This window comes from Setaria viridis, chromosome 8 (assembly GCF_005286985.2).
Source record: "Setaria viridis chromosome 8, Setaria_viridis_v4.0, whole genome shotgun sequence".
Taxonomy (NCBI): domain Eukaryota; kingdom Viridiplantae; phylum Streptophyta; class Magnoliopsida; order Poales; family Poaceae; genus Setaria; species Setaria viridis.
The window spans coordinates 33,993,351-34,013,686 of NC_048270.2; the positions used below are offsets into that span (position 1 = coordinate 33,993,351).

The window sequence follows — 20,336 nt, forward strand, 5'->3', positions numbered from 1 at the left end:
TGGCATGGAATGGAATGAAAGTAAGGAACCATGCGGGAAAAAAAACAAACGACCTGTAGATGGAACAACAATCTAGTCCACATTGCATATCCCGTAGATTTCAACAGGATTAATTAGTGCTAACCTTACGACCGCCACCTCCACAGCCGCCCCATGGACCTGCAGTGTGCTGCTTGCCGTCATGGTCACTGTATAAAAACTCAAGTGAATCTATGATAGTTCCACTAAAAATTGTCACTCTTTCCAGGTGATGTGGTGTTACTGTGATGTCATGAAGAACCCCTCGATCTCCACCCCAAGGCCCTATCCTGGCGACCCCAGGCTAGAATTAAACCGATTAAAATAACATTAGAATGAAACTAAAAATTATAAAATAAAACTAATATGTAGTAAATCAGTACCTCTTCAAGTCCAATTCTTTCCATCTCATGGTTTGTGTAGACACCAATTGCATCGAGATATCGCCCTGCACGCCCAAAGAAACCAACGATGCAGCCATTGCTCTCCATTGGAATGTGGTCCTCGCCCTTTTCCAAATGGTCCATAACTACGAACGTTGGTGACAAACGTAAGCGATGTTATAACGTTTACTAGAGTGTTGAATGAACCGATTGATCCTGATACTCCTGTCAGAAACTCCGAAGGTCCTAGCTTAAACTGCAAGAGAAAGAGAAACAATATTTCACATGGAAATATATCCTCATAACTATGACTAGTCAGGTACTAACTTTTAGTCATAGCTCCTTGGAGGGTTAACAAGATTTACCATTAGCAGAACATAGTTGGTATGAAAATTTGGCAGCTCAAGTGAAACATTTTAGTACCTTGTATTAACTTATAATTTACAAATCTCTCACAAAGATTTTTTTAGAAAATGGAATCTCTCAGAAAGATAAAACCCTAGGCTATTTCTAGAATTATACAGGAGTCTAAATGTTACCACTAGGTTACTCCCAATACATTCATTCATAGCACACTCACCAAAGATGAAATACCATATGTAGAGGGAATGATATACCCCTTCCAGTACATAGTATCATACTATTATTATATTCCTCTGTAGTAACCATAAGTCAAATAATTGATGTATTGATTGTGGACATGATTTAACGCATCAAGATACTAGTTATAAATACCATTCCTATTTCATTACTTACCATGACAACAAAATATCCTAGGTGGCACAAAATTAGTGTCTACAATATTGTGTCCAGTGGCAGTAGCCTTAGACCCTATTTGGATCTCACCAACTAAACTTTAGCTGGCTAAACTTCAGCTAAAAACCTATTTGTATCCATAGCTAAAGTTTAGCTAGTATCTTACCTACCGACCAGATAAAGTTTAGCTACTGGCTTGTTGCCCCCAGCTAAAGCAGTTAAACTTTAGTTGGGTGGATCCACATAGCACCTTGTCTATTTCTAGTGCACAACATTGTGGGTATTAAATGACTGCCACGTACATTTTTTTTCTGATTCAACAAGGAATTAAATAAGAGAGAGAGCTTTCGGTCCATAACCAAGGGTAAGAAACCATGTGTAAGCTTATGACACATTGTCTTGGATACACATGCAACAGTTAATTGACTGAAGGTTCCTAAAAACATCACTAATATGCTACACATTGGACGAGTTCTATTATACTTTTATTTGTATGACATGAGAGTTTTGGAGAGAGTGGCATTATACAATGCAGTGGTGAATAACCTTAGGAGTCATAGAATCAAGATAGTTAGCTGCCTCGGTTATGTGCATGCTGGCATGCATGTCTTGATATTTAGTCCCCCAGCTTTAAATAATGATGACCTCTAGAAATGCAAATTTAACTTTGCGTTGCACACGCCTAAACAACATCATTCATATATAGTTATTTAGGAAAGAGTTATTCCCTTCACACTCACCGTGTTGTTGTTTCCCCCATGGCCGCCCCAAGGGCCTGTAGTGTGGTACAGGCCATCGTGGTCGGTGTACGAAAACTCGATCGAATCGATGATAACTCCACTGCTAATTGTAATGCTGTCCAAACGGTAGGGTGGTATTTTGATGTCTTTTGACTCTCCTCCATCTCCACCCCATGGACCAAATTTGGACAGCTCAAGCTGAGGCACACCGATAATATTCAAAATTATAAAAGAAAATTATCTTTAGATCGATTTTGGAGCTATTTCACAATGACTAACGCTAACCTTACGAGCGCTACCTCCACATCCTCCAGATGGACCTGCAGTGCACTGCTGGCCGTTGTGGTCCTGTATAATTAAATACTCCAGTGAATTGATCATGAAAGTTGCACTGAAAATTGTTTTTTTTTACCAGGTAATGTGGTTTTACTGTGCTATCATGATGAACCCCTCCATCTCCACGCCAAGGCCCATTTGAGGTGACCCTAGCCTTGAAGTAAATCAATTAAGTATATATTAGAATTGAAAACATAAATCATAAAGTAAAACCAATATGAAATAAATTAATTGTACATCTTGGTCCGTATAGAAACCGATTGCTTCGAGATATCTCCTAGAATGCCCAAAGAAACCAACAATGCAGCCATCGCTCTGCACTTGAATGTGGAACGGTCTTCCTCGCGCTCTTCCAAATGGTCCATAGCTACGAGCATTGGTGACAAATGTAAGCGATGTTATAACTTTTTTGAGACCATTGAATGAGCCGATTGATCCTGATACTCCTATCAGAAAGTCCGAAGGACCTAGATGAAACTGCAAGAGAAAGAAAAACAATATTTCACATTAATGAAATATCCTTCAGACAAATATGAGGTAATAACTTTTAGCCGTACCACCTTAGGGAGATATCAAGATTTACCACGAGTACAACATAGGAGGTACATAAAAATGGTATCTCAGATTATAATTTCAGAATGTTTCAAAAAAAAATCCTAGTTTTTACTTATGCTTCTCCCCAGTGAGTCCAAATGTTAGGCTACTTCCAAACCATTGTTTCATAGCACACTCATCGAATACCATGCTATATGGAGAGAGATTGATACAAGCCTTACAAATACATAAGAAAAGTTAATTATTTTAGAAGTTGTGGTCGTGCCAAAGGGACCAAAATATGTGCGTAATTTCTTTGTTTTCACGTACCCAAGATGTAACCCCATGTAGATATTGCTTATGTTTCTCTCTCTTATTTAATCACTTGCCATTTCAGCAAAATATCTTAGCTGTCTGTGAAATGAGACGTAGTCACCCAATAAGCTTAAACAATTTAACTTTTTATGTTGCACACATCTAAATAATATCATTTGTATTTGAACGGAAGGGGTTCTTTCCACACTCACTGAGTTAGTGTTGCCGCCAAAGCCGCCCCAAGGGCCTATAGTGTGATACTGGCCATCGTGGTCAGTGTATGAAAACTGGATCGAATCGATGACAACTCCACTGCTAATTGTTACGCTGTCCAAACGGTAGGGTGCAATTTTGACGTCTCGTGGCTTCCCTCCAGCTCCACCCCATGGCCCAAATTTAGCAAGCTTAAGCTGAGGGACACAAATTAACATTAAAATTAAGTGAAATGGAAGAAAACAAGATAAATTGACACTACAATAGAGATATATGGCTAAATGCATTTATGGAATGGAACATTAAAATATCCGTGCTGAAGTCTACTACTTATATAAACGTGCACTTTTTAGATGTGTATGATGTGTTGTTGTCTCAGCTTAGAAAGATATGTATATGAAACGTTAATCTTTGCACAAGATGTGGCTTAAGTTTGAAAGATGTATGGAATGTGTAATTTTTGTATGAATGTCTGAATTTGTAAATATGTATCATGTATGAAACAACCTTATAGAGATGGTTCCATAGAGAAAAATATGTCTTATGAAATTAACCGATGGTTAGTAGAAAACATGTCTACGTTACTATTTACCAATGGCAAAAGTTATCTAACATACTGTCTTATATATATTTTTATTTTTTAATTTTCTTTTTATGTTTATGGTTTTTTATAATGAACCGATTTATTTTTTCTAGATAACTCAACAGATGCCTCTTCATGTAAAAATATGTTAACTTTTGTCGATTCATATCGACATAATGCAAGTTCTGTAAATTCATATCCTCCGTCACTAGTAACCTAGGCCCAAGGGGTAACACAAGTCCCTAACAGTGAGTGTCTACGGAGGCAGCTAATGAACCTACTTTGGAAATAATTTCTAGAGGTGGCCCGTCTAAGCCGATTTGATTTTCAGAATCATAAAAACTGCAAGAAAAATAGCATTTTTTCCTTTAACATTCAACAAGCCCACTAGCTAAGCACTGCAGTCGCGTGTGTCGAGGCAAAAAGTCACGCACCCATATATGTTTCATAGGATTCAAAATGAAGAAACCTCCACCTTCACGGGAGCCATCGTTACCACCCCACTTCGCGCTTGTTGCTGATTGTGATAAGAGAACCTTTCCTTTAGTAGCTTCAGCGGGAGCGACTTTGAGAAGCTGTCTTCTTAATAGCACGCCTTTGGAATTTTTCTTCAAAGGCGGGTCTCCTAAGGGCTCGCCTATGGAAATTAAAAAAATATAAAAATAGTTTTAAAATCTATTTGAGAACTAGTAATAAGTTTTAAAATAAGTTTGTCCTCGCCCAACTTTATATATTAAAAGTTGAGTTTTTTTGTGCTGCATCTATTTTTAATGGTGGTTTCGGAGGTTGCCATTGAGCCGCTTGACTATTTCCAAGGGCAATAGCTCGTTTCAACTATCTGATGTCTCCAAAAATTATTTTTACTGTTGCGGAGGAGAAGCATGGAGGGATCATCATAAGAGCACTAGGATTATGATTTATATAATTCAACCTTATATTCTTCTAGCTGAATACAGCTGTGATGCTAACTTCATCACCACTGTGGCGCACCAAGAGACGATGCTATGTATTAGAAATAATTATAGTGTAATTATTATTCAATAATGTAAATTATATATATGAATGAAGCAATCTATTATTGAGATTATTTATTAGTTAATTATGTTTTTTCTTGCAAAAAAGTAATTTAGTTTCTTTTTCCCAATCAATATGAAATTGCTAAGATGCATGGTAATCCTTTCTAAGTTTAAATATGGGCGTACATATGTACAAAATCCAAAGGAATGCATAAAAAACAAAGTAAACCTATAATTTTGATCCCACATGCCAGCTAAAAATCTCAAATTTAAGATCCAAACTAAAATTAAAGGTACAAAAATCCATTTTATGTGAAACAACTACCTTTCAAACATCTAAAATCGATCAAATTCCCACTACATAGAGAACAAGACTCGCAAGGAAAGAAATATCGCACAAAGATGGGATGGTTAGTAATTAATTAAACTCTATACAGAGTATGAAGCTGTTCTTTTCCAATCCTAGGAATTGCATGTGTGTGTATTTATTTAGCATGAAAATCACATGACTTCCAACTTGTCGCGCACAATCATGTGGGTAGACTAGGTCAGTATTCTAAGGGCCTCAGAATAGAACCACCTGGGATACTTGTTGTATCAGATGAGTTTTTTTTACCCTTATTTCATAGCATACCATTATACCTTGCAAAATCTTTGATTGTTCAAAAACCAAGTTGGTATGTGTTTTTTTAACCATTTGAATAGAGTATCTGTAAAGTAGTGCCAAGTCTTAAGAAATTCAGTTTTCCTGGTAGTTGACTATATTAGTAAGGCTATTCCCAATGGAGGTCGTTTCATATGAGTTTCATTCTCATTTAATGGCGTGACACATCAGCAATTCTGCTAACATGGCATGATAATTATGAAGAGAGAGAAGGCAGCAGTTTCATCATGATGAAACTATGTATGCACTGTATCCAAAACTATGAAACCTGTTGAAACCAGCATTGGGGCTAGAGAGTTTCATTTCGTATGATCACGTGCATCGTAATTAAATGCAATGGCCACCAGCCTATAAAACTACGAAGTGAAACTATGCATTGGAAGGCTTTGTTTTATTCATCAAAATATCTTGTAGTGCGAAATGAAACTCCCCATTGGGAATTAACAAATTTGATGCCCGGAAGTTGTGGTGGTCATGAAAGGAAGACCGATTGAAAGGAAAATACAACAGGTAGTTAACTTTTTGCAACTGTTTCAGCCAGATTAATGCTCTTTTCTGTGTTATCTAGAAGCCACTAGTTTATACTATCATGCAAGTTGATACCTACTTACCCGGCCATTTTGAGCAGACCCAACGGCAGATCGGTTTGCTGCTTCCGTTTCCTCCAGCATACATAGGATATCAGGCATAGATGGCCTATCCTCTGGTTTAGGCTGCGTGCACCTCTGTGATATCTCGATGCATGCTTTTATTTGCTGGTAGCCAATGTCCAATTGCGTCTCCTTCATCTGTGATGAATCCTTTACGAGCCTAGTCATCCAGCTCACCAGTACCTGACTAGGAATAATGTATCTCATTACTAAAAAAACATTGAAAAATACTGGTTGTTTTAACTATATTTATTTATGTAAAGGGAGTGATCAATTAGGCTAGTCTCAGTGCATTGTATCCTGTTACAATATCCAAGGTTGTCATGTCAAATACTAATACAAATATGATAAACTCTAATAATGCATAGTATCATAGGGTTTTTTCCTTATAGTCACACAAGACAATTAATTATTGTTTGATTGTGTCTATGGTAGTGGACCCAAGACAAGTATCATATGAAACAATTCCATCCCAAAGCTAGGTCCGCTTTCCAATCGTGGGATTTCGTGCCAAAGCTGTATCTCCACGACGGTACATGTTTTTCTCTCTTTATTAATTCGTTAAGTTAGAAAAAAGTCCTACATGGCATCTAATTGATGTGCATGATGCTAATAAGCATTCTAAATTATATGTTTCTTTAATTTTATCCTATATCAAACTAAATTTGAACAAATTTACAGAAGAATACACTATCAAGACATATTTAATTTCATTGTATATTTAATAATTTGATGTTGTAAATGTTAATATATATGTTTTCTACAAACTTTGTCAAAGTTAGACAGGTTTGACTTAGGACAAAGCTAAAGCATACATCTTGGTCAGACGTAGCTCCGGTGTTACGTCCCTTCACCATGTGTCCAATTATCACACCCAAACTATATATGTCTGCCTTGACTGTGATTACTCCACTGTCTATGTACTCGGGTGCCATGTATCCCCTGCATGCATGGAAAACGACAATGTCAAGGTGGGATCCAAACTGAAAGCTGACACCAGGAAAAAACATATGGACAGATAGTATGCATGATTAACTATGAACCTCTCTCAGGGAAATTATAGACTTAGCTCACCGTGTTCCACATATCTTTTCAGTGATTGTGCGGCTTTCTTTATTTAAGAGCCTTGACAGACCAAAATCCGCAATTTTGGGCACCATGCCATCATCAAGCAATATATTATCTGGTTTGAGATCTAGATGAACTATGTGCCTCTCATGCAGATAATCCAAACCGAGACAAATTCCTTTTATTATTTGGTAACAAACACGCCATTGAAGCCCACAAGGTTCGACTACATAAATAGACACATGAATATCAATCAACATATGTCAACAATGCTAAAAAAATAAATATCCAGATATTTTTACTAAAAACAGTATCCTAAGTCAAACTTTTTTAACTTTCATAAATTTTTAGAAAAATATAACTTTAGATATTGGTATATTTTTCTATAAATTTAGTTAAACTTAAAATTTAGACTTAGGACAAAATCTAAAGTGAGCTATAACTTGGAATGTAGAGCGTATAAAAATTAGGGGGTGTTTGGGAGAGGGGTGCTAAATTTTAGCACCCCCATTTTAGTCACTTTTAGCCACTAGTGCTCCCAAACACCTAGGCTAAAATGGAGGGGCTAAATTTTAGCCCCTCATAATCCATTAGCCCCTCAAGAGGTGCTAAAATGGACTAAAGGGGCTAAAAGTGGTCCCCCTTATCCAAAATTTCTCCCCTTGCCCCTCTCTCTCTCCTCCCTCCCACTCCTCCAACATGGGTAAATAGGTCTTTTATCAACATAGGTGCTAAACTTTAGCCCCTTACCCAAACACCCCAAGGGCTAAACTTTAGCCTCAACTTTTGAGAGGGCTAAAGTTTAGCCCAAGGCTAAATTTTAGCCCCTCCTCCCAAACAAGGCCTTAATATGTTGACTAAACCTTGTTACTTTGGCATAACAAGCACATTACACTTTTTCAACATAAGGCCATAATTCTATCTATGATAGTGGGCCAGTGGCTGCTTGGTAACATGTTTTTCCGCCACCTGATGACAAGAGAAGGTACCTCAATTTCTTTGTGGAAATTTGACTACGACATACAGCAAAAGAGTGTGATTTTATTTACAGGACAGTAGATTAGTCGATTTACATGCAGAACGTGACTTTTATCAACGGGATCCTGTGGGAAGGGACCAGCATGCATTTTCCCCCCACTAGTAAAGAACTCACCTTCCATCCACCCCTTTTGTCCCGGTTAATATTTGGCCCATGACTAAAAGTGGCGCCCCACCGAAGGCCAGCACGGGGGCGGAGCTTTAGTCCCGGTTGGTATTTACAACCGGGGCTAAAGCCCCCCTTTAGTCCCGGTTGTAACGGTTGGAAAATTTGCACCGGCGCCTCCTCCTTTTGTCATGGTTGGTAACTCCAACTGGGACAAAAGGTTTACTCCGGGTTGGTAATTCCAACCAGGACAAAAGGCTGAGGCTTTTTCCAACCGGGACAAAAGGCTGAGGCTTTTGTCCCGGTTGAAGTTTCCAATCGGGACTTAACTACCAACCAAGATAAATTTGTTTTTTTATCCCGGTTGGATATCCCGGTTGGAATTTCCAACTGGGACAAAATCTCCTTCCCTATAAAGTCACCATACAGAGACCTCTTTTTTCTCCTCCAGCCCGAGCCACTTGGCTCCACCAGAGACATTCGGCCTCCTCTCCATGGCAACGAAGCAACCCTAGGGGAGATGTTGCCCGAATTTTTTTTTTCCTTATTTCTGTGGGGATTTCACTCATCCAAAGTGTTGTAAAAGTTAGCTACTTCGTGCTCCCTTCATTTATTATTATTATGCTTTATTTTATGCTTTAGAGAGGGAGAGAAATGAGTTTTTTTAGAATGAGGAAGAATGAAAAGGATTTTTATTTATACATGTTTTTGAGCTAGAATGTGATGGATAGCTTACTTGTTAAATACGATTCATATTAGTTAAAAGAACTTGATCAATATTAGGTATGAAAAAATATAGTAAATGTGTTTTTAGTATTTAGTCATTGCAATAAAATTAAGGTAAATAAATTGTAGGTGTAAGAAAATAGAACAGTAAGGATTAGGATACACCACCATACAAACCAAATAGTTGAAATAGCACAGTAATGATGGAGATCATGAAGTACAAACCAAATGTTCTTCTCCATGTCTTCTACATCTCCAACTTTCCAGTACGTATGAAGTTTGCACATTTTGTATATTCTATAACACGAATATTTCTATGTGAATACTACGTCTGTGAGTTCCTATACAGTTTTGTGGGACCCAAGGCCATGATTATGCCGCATGAGCAGCAAGTAGGTAAAATAAATTTATTAATACTTAATTATTTTCTAGCTCCTTATATTTAATTGTTTGTGTAACACATATTTCCAAATTACAGATGTGGAATATTCAACGTAGAATCTTGGAGAAGGAGAGATTATGGGCAATATGTGAAGGTCTCGTGGGATTCCTAGTGGACGAGGTGATAAATTCAGCGGGAGAATTTCATTACGACGGACGTTCATTAGACGCACCGAGCAACACCTCGACGGGAGGATCCTAGGAATGACCGGGACAAATTTTTGTATATATAGTAATTGTTTAAATACTAGTTTGATTTGTATAATATGCTAAAAATTGTATAGTATACTAAGAAATGTATATATAGTAATTGTATAAATACTAATTTGATTTTATTAAAAAAAGTCTTAGTACTAAAGGGGTACATGCATGCACCATGCAGGCACATGCATGGATGCCCTTTACTTCCGGTTAAACGATCAGGGACTAAAGACCTCCCCTTTCATCTCGAAAATTTTATCCTGGATAGATTTTAGAGAGATTTGAGGTCTACCATCCAGGACTAATGCCGAGTTTTCTACCAGTGCCCTCAGTTCACAAATTAAAATCTCTTCAAAATTTGCAAAATGATATAATGCTCTAATATGATACTTGTGAATTTAAATGATTTTTTGGAATTATTTGCTTGGGTTTCCAAAATCATTTCAGGTTGGGGCCAGGAATGCCGAACAAAATATAATGAAAACAATCCATAAAAATCCATAAAAGACCAAATGGTAAATTGAATATTGCGCCATTATCTATGTTTCAGCATATATTATGTTCTATGCATGGAGAAAAATTATTCATAATGGTGTTTTCCCATGTTTCAGTGTTCGAGCACAAAAGCTATGTATTTGTGCAGCGATCTAGGCAAAATCGATTAGTCAAATATCCTGTGAATAAAACATTTTTTTTGAGGTTTGTTGTAGAACTAATTTCGCAGCTGTACAACTTTAATTTACATTTTAATAGCTCTAGAATATGTCCTACTTACCAATATACTTGTGTTAAATACTTGACAGTTTGAACATCATGTAGTCAAATTTGTAAAACTCGAACAATCACTAAGTTTTAAAATATCAGTCTAAATCTGTCTTGGAAAGAACAACCAAAGTCTCATAAATTTGTTAGATATTTAAAACGCATTCAAGTATAGAAAGTAGTGTTTAAACGTGTGCACATAAAAAAACATGCTAAATAAAAAACATAAAGTATTTTGAACTGGACGTTGTACTTAGAAAAGAAAATCCATCCATTCTGAGTGACTAGATCACATGTTTGTTCCACAGTCATACCTGTAAGATGCTTGCCAAGGCTTCCATTACGCAAATACTTGAAGCAAAGTAATTTTTCTCGTGTTTCCGCGAAAATATTTTTCACTCCTTGTGGCACCACCTCTACCTGCGTGTCAGCACAGTACCCAACAAACCAGACTATGTTGTGGTGCCTAATCTTCATCAGACAACCAACCTCGCGATTAAATGTTTCATCTTCGATTGCATAAGATGAGTATAACTTCTTGACAGCAACAAAGCCAGTTGTTCCAAGGACTCCCTGTGTGATTTCAACTATACCTTCCTTAATTATTGACTATTGTGTAATATTATATTTCCAGGAGCATTTATCTATTTAATAGAAAAAGGTAGAATGACTAAAAATAAATAATCTATAAACTCCGATAAAATATTTGGTCATTTATTTTGGTGAATGTCTTGTGAGCATAAATATTATATTTAAATAGACTAGATCATTGACACTACGAAGCATGCCGGCTAGCTCTTTCTGGTGGAGGATGTATTGACACTATCCCAAAACTTTTTCATGATGGCAATTTGCACAGCTCATAAGGGGGACTCAGTTCTGTGTGGCGATGATCTGCTAGCCCTTTCTTTCCCCTTCTAACTAGTAAGACCTTGATAGTGTATTGCCCCATACTGAATGCTTTGAGATGTAAATCATGTCAAAATTTTGTCCGTTCAGATGAAGAAAGTGAACTAATTATAGAATGGAATGATTTTTATTGTAAAACTTAAAAAAAATTGCAATTAGGAAAAAAAAATCCCACGTACCTTGTAAACTTCGCCATATCCACCGCGGCCAATAAGATTCTCCTCAGAGAAGTTGTTTGTGATGGCTTGCAAGAGGTGTAGCCTAAGCCTCAATGGCTCTCCTATTTCATCACATACCATGTCTTCGAGAGTGTCATAGATATCATCTTGAGTATCCATTTCTTATCTGTAAAACGTTTCAAGAAGAAGGTCAAATATGTTTCTCTCTTCTGCAAGGCAATAATAAACAGTGGCAGTATCTACGGATAAGATTTCGCAAAATCAAACCAATCTCCAAACGAACAAATGACATCACATCTTATTGCCAAACATTTAAAATGAGAGTTCACACCGTAAAAAACATAAATAAGTACATCTACAGCTCATGATTGGCCATGCGTGCATTTGTGGACCCACACCGAAATTATATATGAACAAGATAATTCCAAATTGATTTTGTGTGCTAAAATTAAATGGTACCCCTCCTTCCCAAATTACTATTTGTTCTAGATACATAACTTTTAACAGGACCTATACATAGTCACCATTACCGCTGCCCAGGCCTCCCTCATCCACCCCATCTCTTTCTTCTCGGCGCTCCGTCTCCCCGTGCTCCCCCACCTCCACCCCCGTCCCGTCCAGCTCCAGCGGCGGCACCGCCACCGGTGCTGCAACCTCCTCAACTGCTTCCTCGACGACGCTCGCGACCCATTGCCACACCTCCCCACCCACCGTCGGGCTAGCGGCCTCCTTAGAGTTCCCTCTATAGCTGGGGTACATCGAATCTCTCAAACCTCCAAACCCAAAAGCCTAATGTATTGGATCGGAGCTAATGGAACTTGCCGGACTTGGAGATCATGAGGGGATGAAGTAGGATGGAGAAGAAGAGGGGTCGTCAGATATGAAATTCCATAGAGTTCGACCGGAACCCCAAGAATCCGTCGACAAATGCATAGCTTAATTTCAAAATTAAAAACAAAATAAAAGTCTCACCGGCCGGCGACCGGAGAATTTGCACGTCCGACGGAGAGAGGATGGAGGCGGAGGAGCGCCGGCACCACGGCAGGAAAACCGGAGCAAAGACGACGACGACGCAGGCGGGCGAGAATACCGAACCTGCTGGTCCTTAAATCGAGGCGCAGAATCCCGGTGCGGTCAACGTTCAATTATCCGTGGTCCGCGTACGGGCCTACGAGGCTACGCGTTTCCGTTCATGCATCTGCATCGCGACAGCATGAAAGTTGCTACCAACAATTCTTGGTCGATTTGTTTTTTTTTTGGAAAAAACCGTACTGATGTTCCTTTCTTTCTTTTTTGATGGGCCACTGATGTTCCTTTCTAATAATGGAGGCAGTACACCGGCGTCTTCCAAGAAAGTGTAGTTACATCAACGTCAAGGCAGACCACCAGCTAGCACCGGGGTCTACATCCAATCGAGGCGGTCACTGTGGTAGGAAGGCGATCGACGTCAGGTCGGCAATGCGGAACGTGTGGGTCCTCGCACCATGAGCGTTGACGACAGCAGCGCCGGCAGACTCTTCGTCGATTCATACTAACAAGGGGTTTACATTCTCGAAACACATTTGGTGATTTCTAAAACCGTCAGACCATTGAAATCACCAATCACTACACCAGAATTGATTTATGCTGACACAAATCCCGTCTAGATAAGGTTGCGGATAGCTTGTTACCCAACCAACCTTCCATTTGGAGCATGCCTAAGAGGAGTTTGGGAAAAAATCCAAAAACACCAAATCTAAGGGAGAATATTTTGCTCTTAATTTCTTTGGAGGAGGTGGAAATATAAGGTGAGTTTGTGCCATTCCAACCTTTTTTTTCAACTTCTATCCATTATTTCTAGCTTCATTAGGTTGTCATCTAGATCTACATCTAGAGTTAGAAGAGAGAGGAGGGAAGAGAGAGAAATAAATTAGAGATGGATTATTTTTTAAATAAAATTCTATAGTCATATTATAACCATTACAATGCTATGTTTGTCATTTTAATGTAATATAGAATTGAGTTGATTATATGTTTCCAATTAGCTCCATAGTTTTAATTAATGAGGTTGATTGAATTCTATGTGTCCATTCGTCGATCTGCTTGCTGTGTTTGGTTCTACCCAAAAACGTACGATTCTGGAATCCTATCATGAGGCTTCATCGGTTGGATTCATTGTAGCGTCAGACGATACGATCCATAGGATGACGATATATACTAGCTAATAACCTTGATCTTCTCTAGCTAGTCGATCGTAATAAGAATATAATTAGAAGAAGAATCTTAATATTAACTTGTTGATGGAACGAACTCGGTTATCACGTTCCTCAACATCCGCAAATTAAACATGATGCTGGAGATCGTACTTACTGTCCACATGGAGAAATTATTAATAAAGGTCCATGTACGTCGAACAACAAAAATATGTACAAATGGAAAAGGAACAAGCGAAATCCAAATCGATTTGGAATGCTAAATTAGAAACAAAGTAAATATGTCTCACCGGCGGCCACCGGAGAATCGATCGCACGCCCAAGGGAGACAGAGAGGATGGAGGAGAAGCGCTAGCTAGCACCAGCACCACAGCAGGGAAACCGGAGACGACGACGACGACGGCCACGCAGGCGGGCGAATACCTAGCCGATCGAACAGCTAGCCTGGTCCTTAAATCGAAGCGCACAAAGTGTAGTTGCATCAACGTCAATACAGACCAAGCACCAGCTAGCGCCGGGGTGTGCACATGCAATCGAGGCGCCTGTCGTCGTAGGAAGGCAACGTCAAGTCGACAATGCAGAACGTGTGGGTCCTCTCGCACCATGAGCATTGACAGCAGCAGCGTCGGGGGCGGCAGACTCTTCTTCGATTCATATCTAACAAGGGGATTGACATCCTCGAAACACATGTGCTAACGACTAAAATTGACATTACCTTGGATTTGCTAGGCAATCAGGCCAAACCGGTCTCACGGAGTTTTCGGAAACCTGTCAGATCGGTAGAACGGCTAATTTGCATTGGATATTGGATTTTTTATGAGGAAGATGTGGCTCTCAAAAGATATATGTGCTTGTGCAACCATAGAAAACATCCTAGGCTTTATTGGTTGGCCTAGGGCACGCCAGTGACATCCACGTCGTGACCGAGTCCCTCTCATGTGAGAGTTTCGATGACGTTGCTCGTAAACTAATCATTTTTTATCACATAATTGCGCTGGTTATCCATTTGCTCATTTGCTCGTAAACCCATGATAGTTACCCCTTGAACAATCGAGTAAGTACCAATATTCCATAATAAATTTCTTGTGTTGTCTCCTTTAAAAAATTGTTATGTCGTCGTATGTACGTTCTAAAATTTACTCATCTCTGTGAACATGCCAATTGCCAGATTTAACTTCTATTTTATGGTTGTCATCCATTCACCTTCGTCGGATGTAGAAATTAACATTACAAATTACTTCAATCTTCATTAGGAGAGAATCATACGTGAAGACGGTTCTTGCATTAGAGCATTTCGCTTCTCTCACTAACATTGCCAAGTCTTAAATGGGCCGGCTGATGGTTGATAGTTTGTTGGATTTCGAACCGGAAATGGACCTGTATTCAGTGTTCCCAGAGCTCCCTCTCGCGCGTTTGACAGTTAGTATTGGATTTCGGACCTGAAAATGGGCCTATATTCAGTGTTGCAACAGCAATAATGAATTTGACCCGGCCCGCGCACTCTCCTGGAAGTAGTCACCAAGTCGCGTGCGCGGGGCATCGCCGGCGGATCCTCTTCCGGCTGTGGCGGATCTTCAATAGCAGCGGGCGGGGACCATAGCCTTCAAGGGGGCCAAGTCTGCGGCGTAGGACGTCTTCGCGTAAGTGCCTTGCTGCATAGTAGTCCCTAATCCTGTACGTGTATTTTTTTTCAGTGCCAAATTGCCAATTGATCTCATTGTATTATCCTCTTAGGCCACAATGCAATGCGCTTCTTTAGCCCTAAAAGAAATGCAATGAGCTGCATTTTGCTGCTAAATTCCTATGAAATCCGTAGGTTACAGAGAGGCCTATTCGTAGCAGGTCCTGATACCAGCCGGTCATTATTACTAGGTCATGTACTCATGTGCGTGCTTTAACTTGAAAATGGAGAACATGGTATACACAGAACAGACGAACAGAGTGTTCTCTGCAATAGTTTTGATGTAGAAAAGATGGCAATAGTAACATTTCCCTGATCCAAATTTCTACGAAAGAAAATAGCATTCAATATGCATATATAGTTCCAAAGTTGAATCAGATTTTCAGAGCAGTTGACACAAGTAATCTCAAATGTAGTCATCATGCTAATAAATCACATCTGAAAAAGAAACTATTATCTACCTTGTGGGCTAGATATAGTTACATCATTAGCACTACATGGCTCTGCAGATGTCGATTCCTCTTCGTTGGCCACCCTTACATGGAAATATGCTGGGTGTTTAGGCTCAGGCAGGACCATGCTTACGATGCTTAGCATCCCAACCACACCTGACATTGTGGGCCTATCAGCTGCATTCTCTTGCACACACAGGAGCGCGATGTTTATGCATCTCATGATTTATAGTGTTTGATGACTCGCCGCAACTGATGATGCGTCCAGAAGTTGAAACCACCTTCCCTCACTCCACAGCTGCCATGCCTATGAAAATGTTAATCATAAATTACACATTTCAAGCTTATAACTTACTGTATAAACAGAACAAATTTACAAATGTGAAAATATCTGGAGAAGACTCACGTATCCAAGAAGGTTCAAAAAGTCTCCGTATTGCTGGAAACCTGAATTTCTTTTTTCCAATGATGATCTCTAGAATTAGCACACCGAAGCTGAACACATCAGATTTTATTGAGTAGATACCTCCTGAAGCATATTCTGGGGCCATGTAACCACTAGAAGGGCACACACAAGACAATAAACAAGAAAAAGTTCTTATTTCAGCTTGTTGTCATTTATCAACTTATAGCAATAAGGAACTTATTTGGCAAACAAAGCTTACTATGTTCCAACCACCCTTTAAGTGTTTCCTTCTGTGTCATTTGAGCTAAACATTTTAGCAAGGCCAAAATCTGAAATTTTAGGGTTCATTTCAGAGTCCAAGAGAATGTTGCTTGCTTTTACATCTCTATGTATAATGGGTAATCTAGAGTATTTATGCAAATATAGAAGCTCTTGTGCTGTTGCTTCAATTATGATTAGACGTTTATTCCAGCTAAGTAAGCTTCTTCTTGTTTCATCTGCACATTAACTAAGAGTAAATGCAACAGAAAAACTAGAAAAGTACCCAGGATGCATAATTGTTCGATATATATAGTACCGAAGAATAAAGAAATCCAAGCTTTTATTTGGCAAATATTCATAGACCAGAAATTTTTTCCTCCCCTTGAGAGCAACATCCCAAGAGCCTAACCAGATTTCTGTGCTGGAGTTTGGCAATCAGCTGGACTTCGGTTTTGAACTCTCTGAAACCTTGTCCTGAATGTGAAGCAAGTCTCTTAATTGCTATCTCCAATCCATCAGGAAGCTTAACCAGTAAAAAGTGTTACATTTTCTTGACCATTGATATGGTCTTTTTGTTGACAATCTGCTCTACCAGAAGCAAACTAACTTGAATGACATATAAAATCAGTCTTCACAATTTCTCATGGAGCATGAGTTTTAGTTCCTTTCTCTCTATGTTATCCCACACATTCTCTACCTTGTATACAGGACCAAAGCCACCTTGCCCAAGTTTATTTTCTACCGAGAAGTTTTTTCTGGCTTCCAAAACTTGAGAAAAGCTGAAAAACGTGAACATAATTGCTCCCTTCTATTCCCAATTCCAGTTCTTCATCTTGGTGCACATTCACTTTCAATCTATCCATTAAACTCCATTTACCTGTGTTAACAGTTGTATGGTCGTATAAGTTACAAATTTGCAAACAAAAACTTGATGACTGCATGCAGGTAATAGTAGCATAGTAGTTAGTAGAACGGTAATTTCACACACAACTAACCTTGTCTGTGCCTTCTCATCCATCCAAAGCCAAAAATGAAGCACATAAGTGCTGCCACTAGAGGAACAACTATGCCCATCGCCCAAATCTTGCTCTTGGGCCCTGACATGAGAAGTAAAGCATTAAGCGGCGTTTTGGTGTTTAGAGCATAACTTAGAAGCCAGGTACTCGATTGGGTTGCACCAATACCGGACAGGCCATTGCAGTCGGTTCCAAATTTAGTACACAATCAATATGTAATACTCAGTATCCTATAAAAGGCCCAGCTCTCACAAAAAGGTTAAATCGGAGATGCTACAATAGAAAAATGAAGGTTTATTATGTGGTGGGAGTTCCCAACATAATGTTCTCTATTCTACATATGTTTATGTACAAACTAAATCTTAATTTATTTGGTTTGGACATGTTTTTCATTATCCTTAAATTTTGTAGCATCTAGCTAAGAGCACAGTGCAAAGCAGTGCACAAAACTACAAGTCAATTTAATGATTAGGTATGTAAACATTGAATTAAAATCGCGGTAATCGAGGTAACTACAAAACTTTGAAATCACTCATCTGCTGGATTCCTTGGGAGATTTGAAGCAGCTCCAAACTCTGGATATCAGGGAGACATCTGTAACCAAGCTACCAAAGAGCATCATTAAGCTAGAGAAGCTGCAATACGTTCGTGCTGGCAGCACCGTAACCATGGATAATGATGCCGGCATGGTACAAGACTCACCAACCAGCAGCAGCGGATAACCCATCATCATCAGAACATCCAACATCACCACCACCAGAAGCAGAGAACTCACCATTATTAGTTACATCATCACCACCACCAGCAGATAGCAGGCCGGGTGCAACTCTGGTGCTAAACTGGTTGTTCATACAGCAGCAGCAGCACCAACTTGTTGATGGCTCTCATAATGGCGTCAAGGTTCCTCGAGGGATTGGGAACCTTTCCAGCATGCACACTCTGGATGTTGTTAACATCAACGCTGCCGCGAGGGCGTTCTGGAGGAGCTCAAGAACCTTACCCAACTGCACAAGCTTGGAGTGTCGGGCATCAACCAGAACAAAACAACGCCGACAAGTTCTTTTCAGCCATCGTCTCACGTCTCAACCATGTGTGCAATCCTTGTCACTGCACGTGCAGGGGCAGCTCAACGAAGCCAACTGCTTGGGGGGCATCTCCGAGGAAACTATCAAGAGCATGCGGCTGGGGAGCCTCAAGTTGTACTTGGATGACTGCAGGTTGCCAGTGTGGATCAAGAACCTTTGGAATCTCAGAAAATTGAGATTACATAAGACTAAGTTAGCGCAAGAGGAGATATTCCTCCTTCCAAACCTACATCGAGGAAATCTAGCTACGTCCTTTTCTGTCAGAGCTCCAAGATGGTATGCTCCAATGCAATTCTCGGTCCGCGCCGCGCACCTGGAGATTTCTTGCAGCTCCAGGTTACAGGCTAAAATAACATTTGCCCACGGAATGCATCATATTATTACGGTGCTGAAGATTCGGTGCCCGCGCGTGTCGTTACTGCAGATCCATGGCCTGCGCCCTGCGGCATCTAGATGGTCTGAAGGAAGTCTGGCTCAGCGGGCCCTGTGATGACGCCCATAAGCAAACACTATCAGAGCGAGCTTGCCACCGTATCGGGTAAGAAAAGGAAATTAAAGAGCAAACCGACCGGGTTCGTCGACCCCATGTACTACTCACGACCAGGTTGTAGCATGCCCATTCTAGTCGCCTCCATCCAAAGACCAGAAGGGCTCCGTGGTGATGGGCCAACTACCAAAAAGTTTACTAGATGACAGGTATATTCTTCCTTTTATCAGAAAAAACTATAGTCCATACTCTTTTTCCTCAAGCGGGGAGTGAGGTTTTTTGATGAGGTGGGCATGTAATCTCACTTGTGAAATATAAAATATTTTTCCCGTAGATGTTGCCTGCGCGTCTCATGTGTCGAACCGTGTGTCATCTTTTTTACTTTTTCCGCAAAAGTGTGCAGCTATCGACAGAGCTGAACATCGAAGCAAGAATCAAGTTTTCGCAACTGTTAGACTTTTCAACCCATGCCACGGTGAATACCAACTTCTCACGCGGCCAAGGCCAAAAGACATAAAGGGAGCTCCCCTAATAAAAAGTTAAAACACTTAGCGAGCGAGCTTGCCAATTATCCGGAAAGAATTGAAGGAGGGTTCAGCAAACTTGGGCCATGTTTAGTTTTCCCAAAATCCCAATTTTGACACTATGCAAAAAGAAGATTCCCCATCACATCAAACTTGCGATACAAGCATGGAGTACTAAATGTAGATGAAATCAAAAACTAATTGCACAGTTTTGTTGTACTTTGCGAGACGAATCTTTTAAGCCTAATTAGTTAATATTTGGACAATAATTCACAAATACAAACGAAATGCTACAGTTGCGTATTTATGACAAACTCCCAACTTTGACACTCCCAAATTAGGAACTAAACAAGACCTTGTTGTGACTTCTGAGGCTGGAGGAACCAGCAGGTTCGACGACCCAACGGCTAATGACCAGCTCGTCATGGTCGTCCTTATCGTCGCTGCCTCCGTCCTCCCAGGCGTCTTTGCCTGGGAAATTAAATACAAGGTCAGTGCTGTCCATGTCACCTATTGGCCCCTGCTACACTCACTGTTCAGTCATCTCGATAACGTACGGCAAGCTGCATGCATTAACGTTTTTCCTCACAGGCT

The 20,336-nt window shown here is 39.8% G+C and overlaps 1 protein-coding gene and 1 pseudogene across 5 annotated transcripts; both read right to left on the reverse strand.

The window, feature by feature from the left end:
• Positions 1–264: 264 nt before the first annotated feature.
• On the reverse strand, positions 265–14,263 carry LOC117833013 (uncharacterized). Of its 5 annotated transcripts, none has more exons than XM_034712351.2 (13): positions 14,121–14,263; positions 11,639–11,804; positions 10,865–11,123; positions 7,283–7,502; positions 7,024–7,150; positions 6,170–6,391; positions 3,295–3,492; positions 2,471–2,710; positions 2,310–2,387; positions 2,183–2,245; positions 1,898–2,095; positions 402–657; positions 265–322 (listed from the first exon to the last, which is right to left on the reverse strand). In XM_034712351.2, exons 2-12 carry the CDS (start codon positions 11,795–11,797, stop codon positions 427–429), a joined length of 1,995 nt encoding a protein of 664 aa, XP_034568242.1. In that variant the 5' UTR covers positions 11,798–11,804; positions 14,121–14,263; the 3' UTR covers positions 265–322; positions 402–426. The 5 variants fall into 5 exon arrangements, with proteins under 5 accessions (XP_034568242.1, XP_034568243.1, XP_034568241.1 ...); XM_034712352.2 differs by lacking the exon at positions 14,121–14,263 and adding an exon at positions 12,611–12,803 and having other exon boundaries at positions 2,328–2,387; XM_034712350.2 differs by lacking the exon at positions 14,121–14,263 and adding an exon at positions 12,611–12,800.
• Positions 14,264–15,964: 1,701 nt separating this feature from the next.
• On the reverse strand, positions 15,965–18,786 carry LOC117866998 (G-type lectin S-receptor-like serine/threonine-protein kinase At1g11410; annotated as a pseudogene).
• Between the last annotated feature and the right edge of the window lie 1,550 nt (positions 18,787–20,336).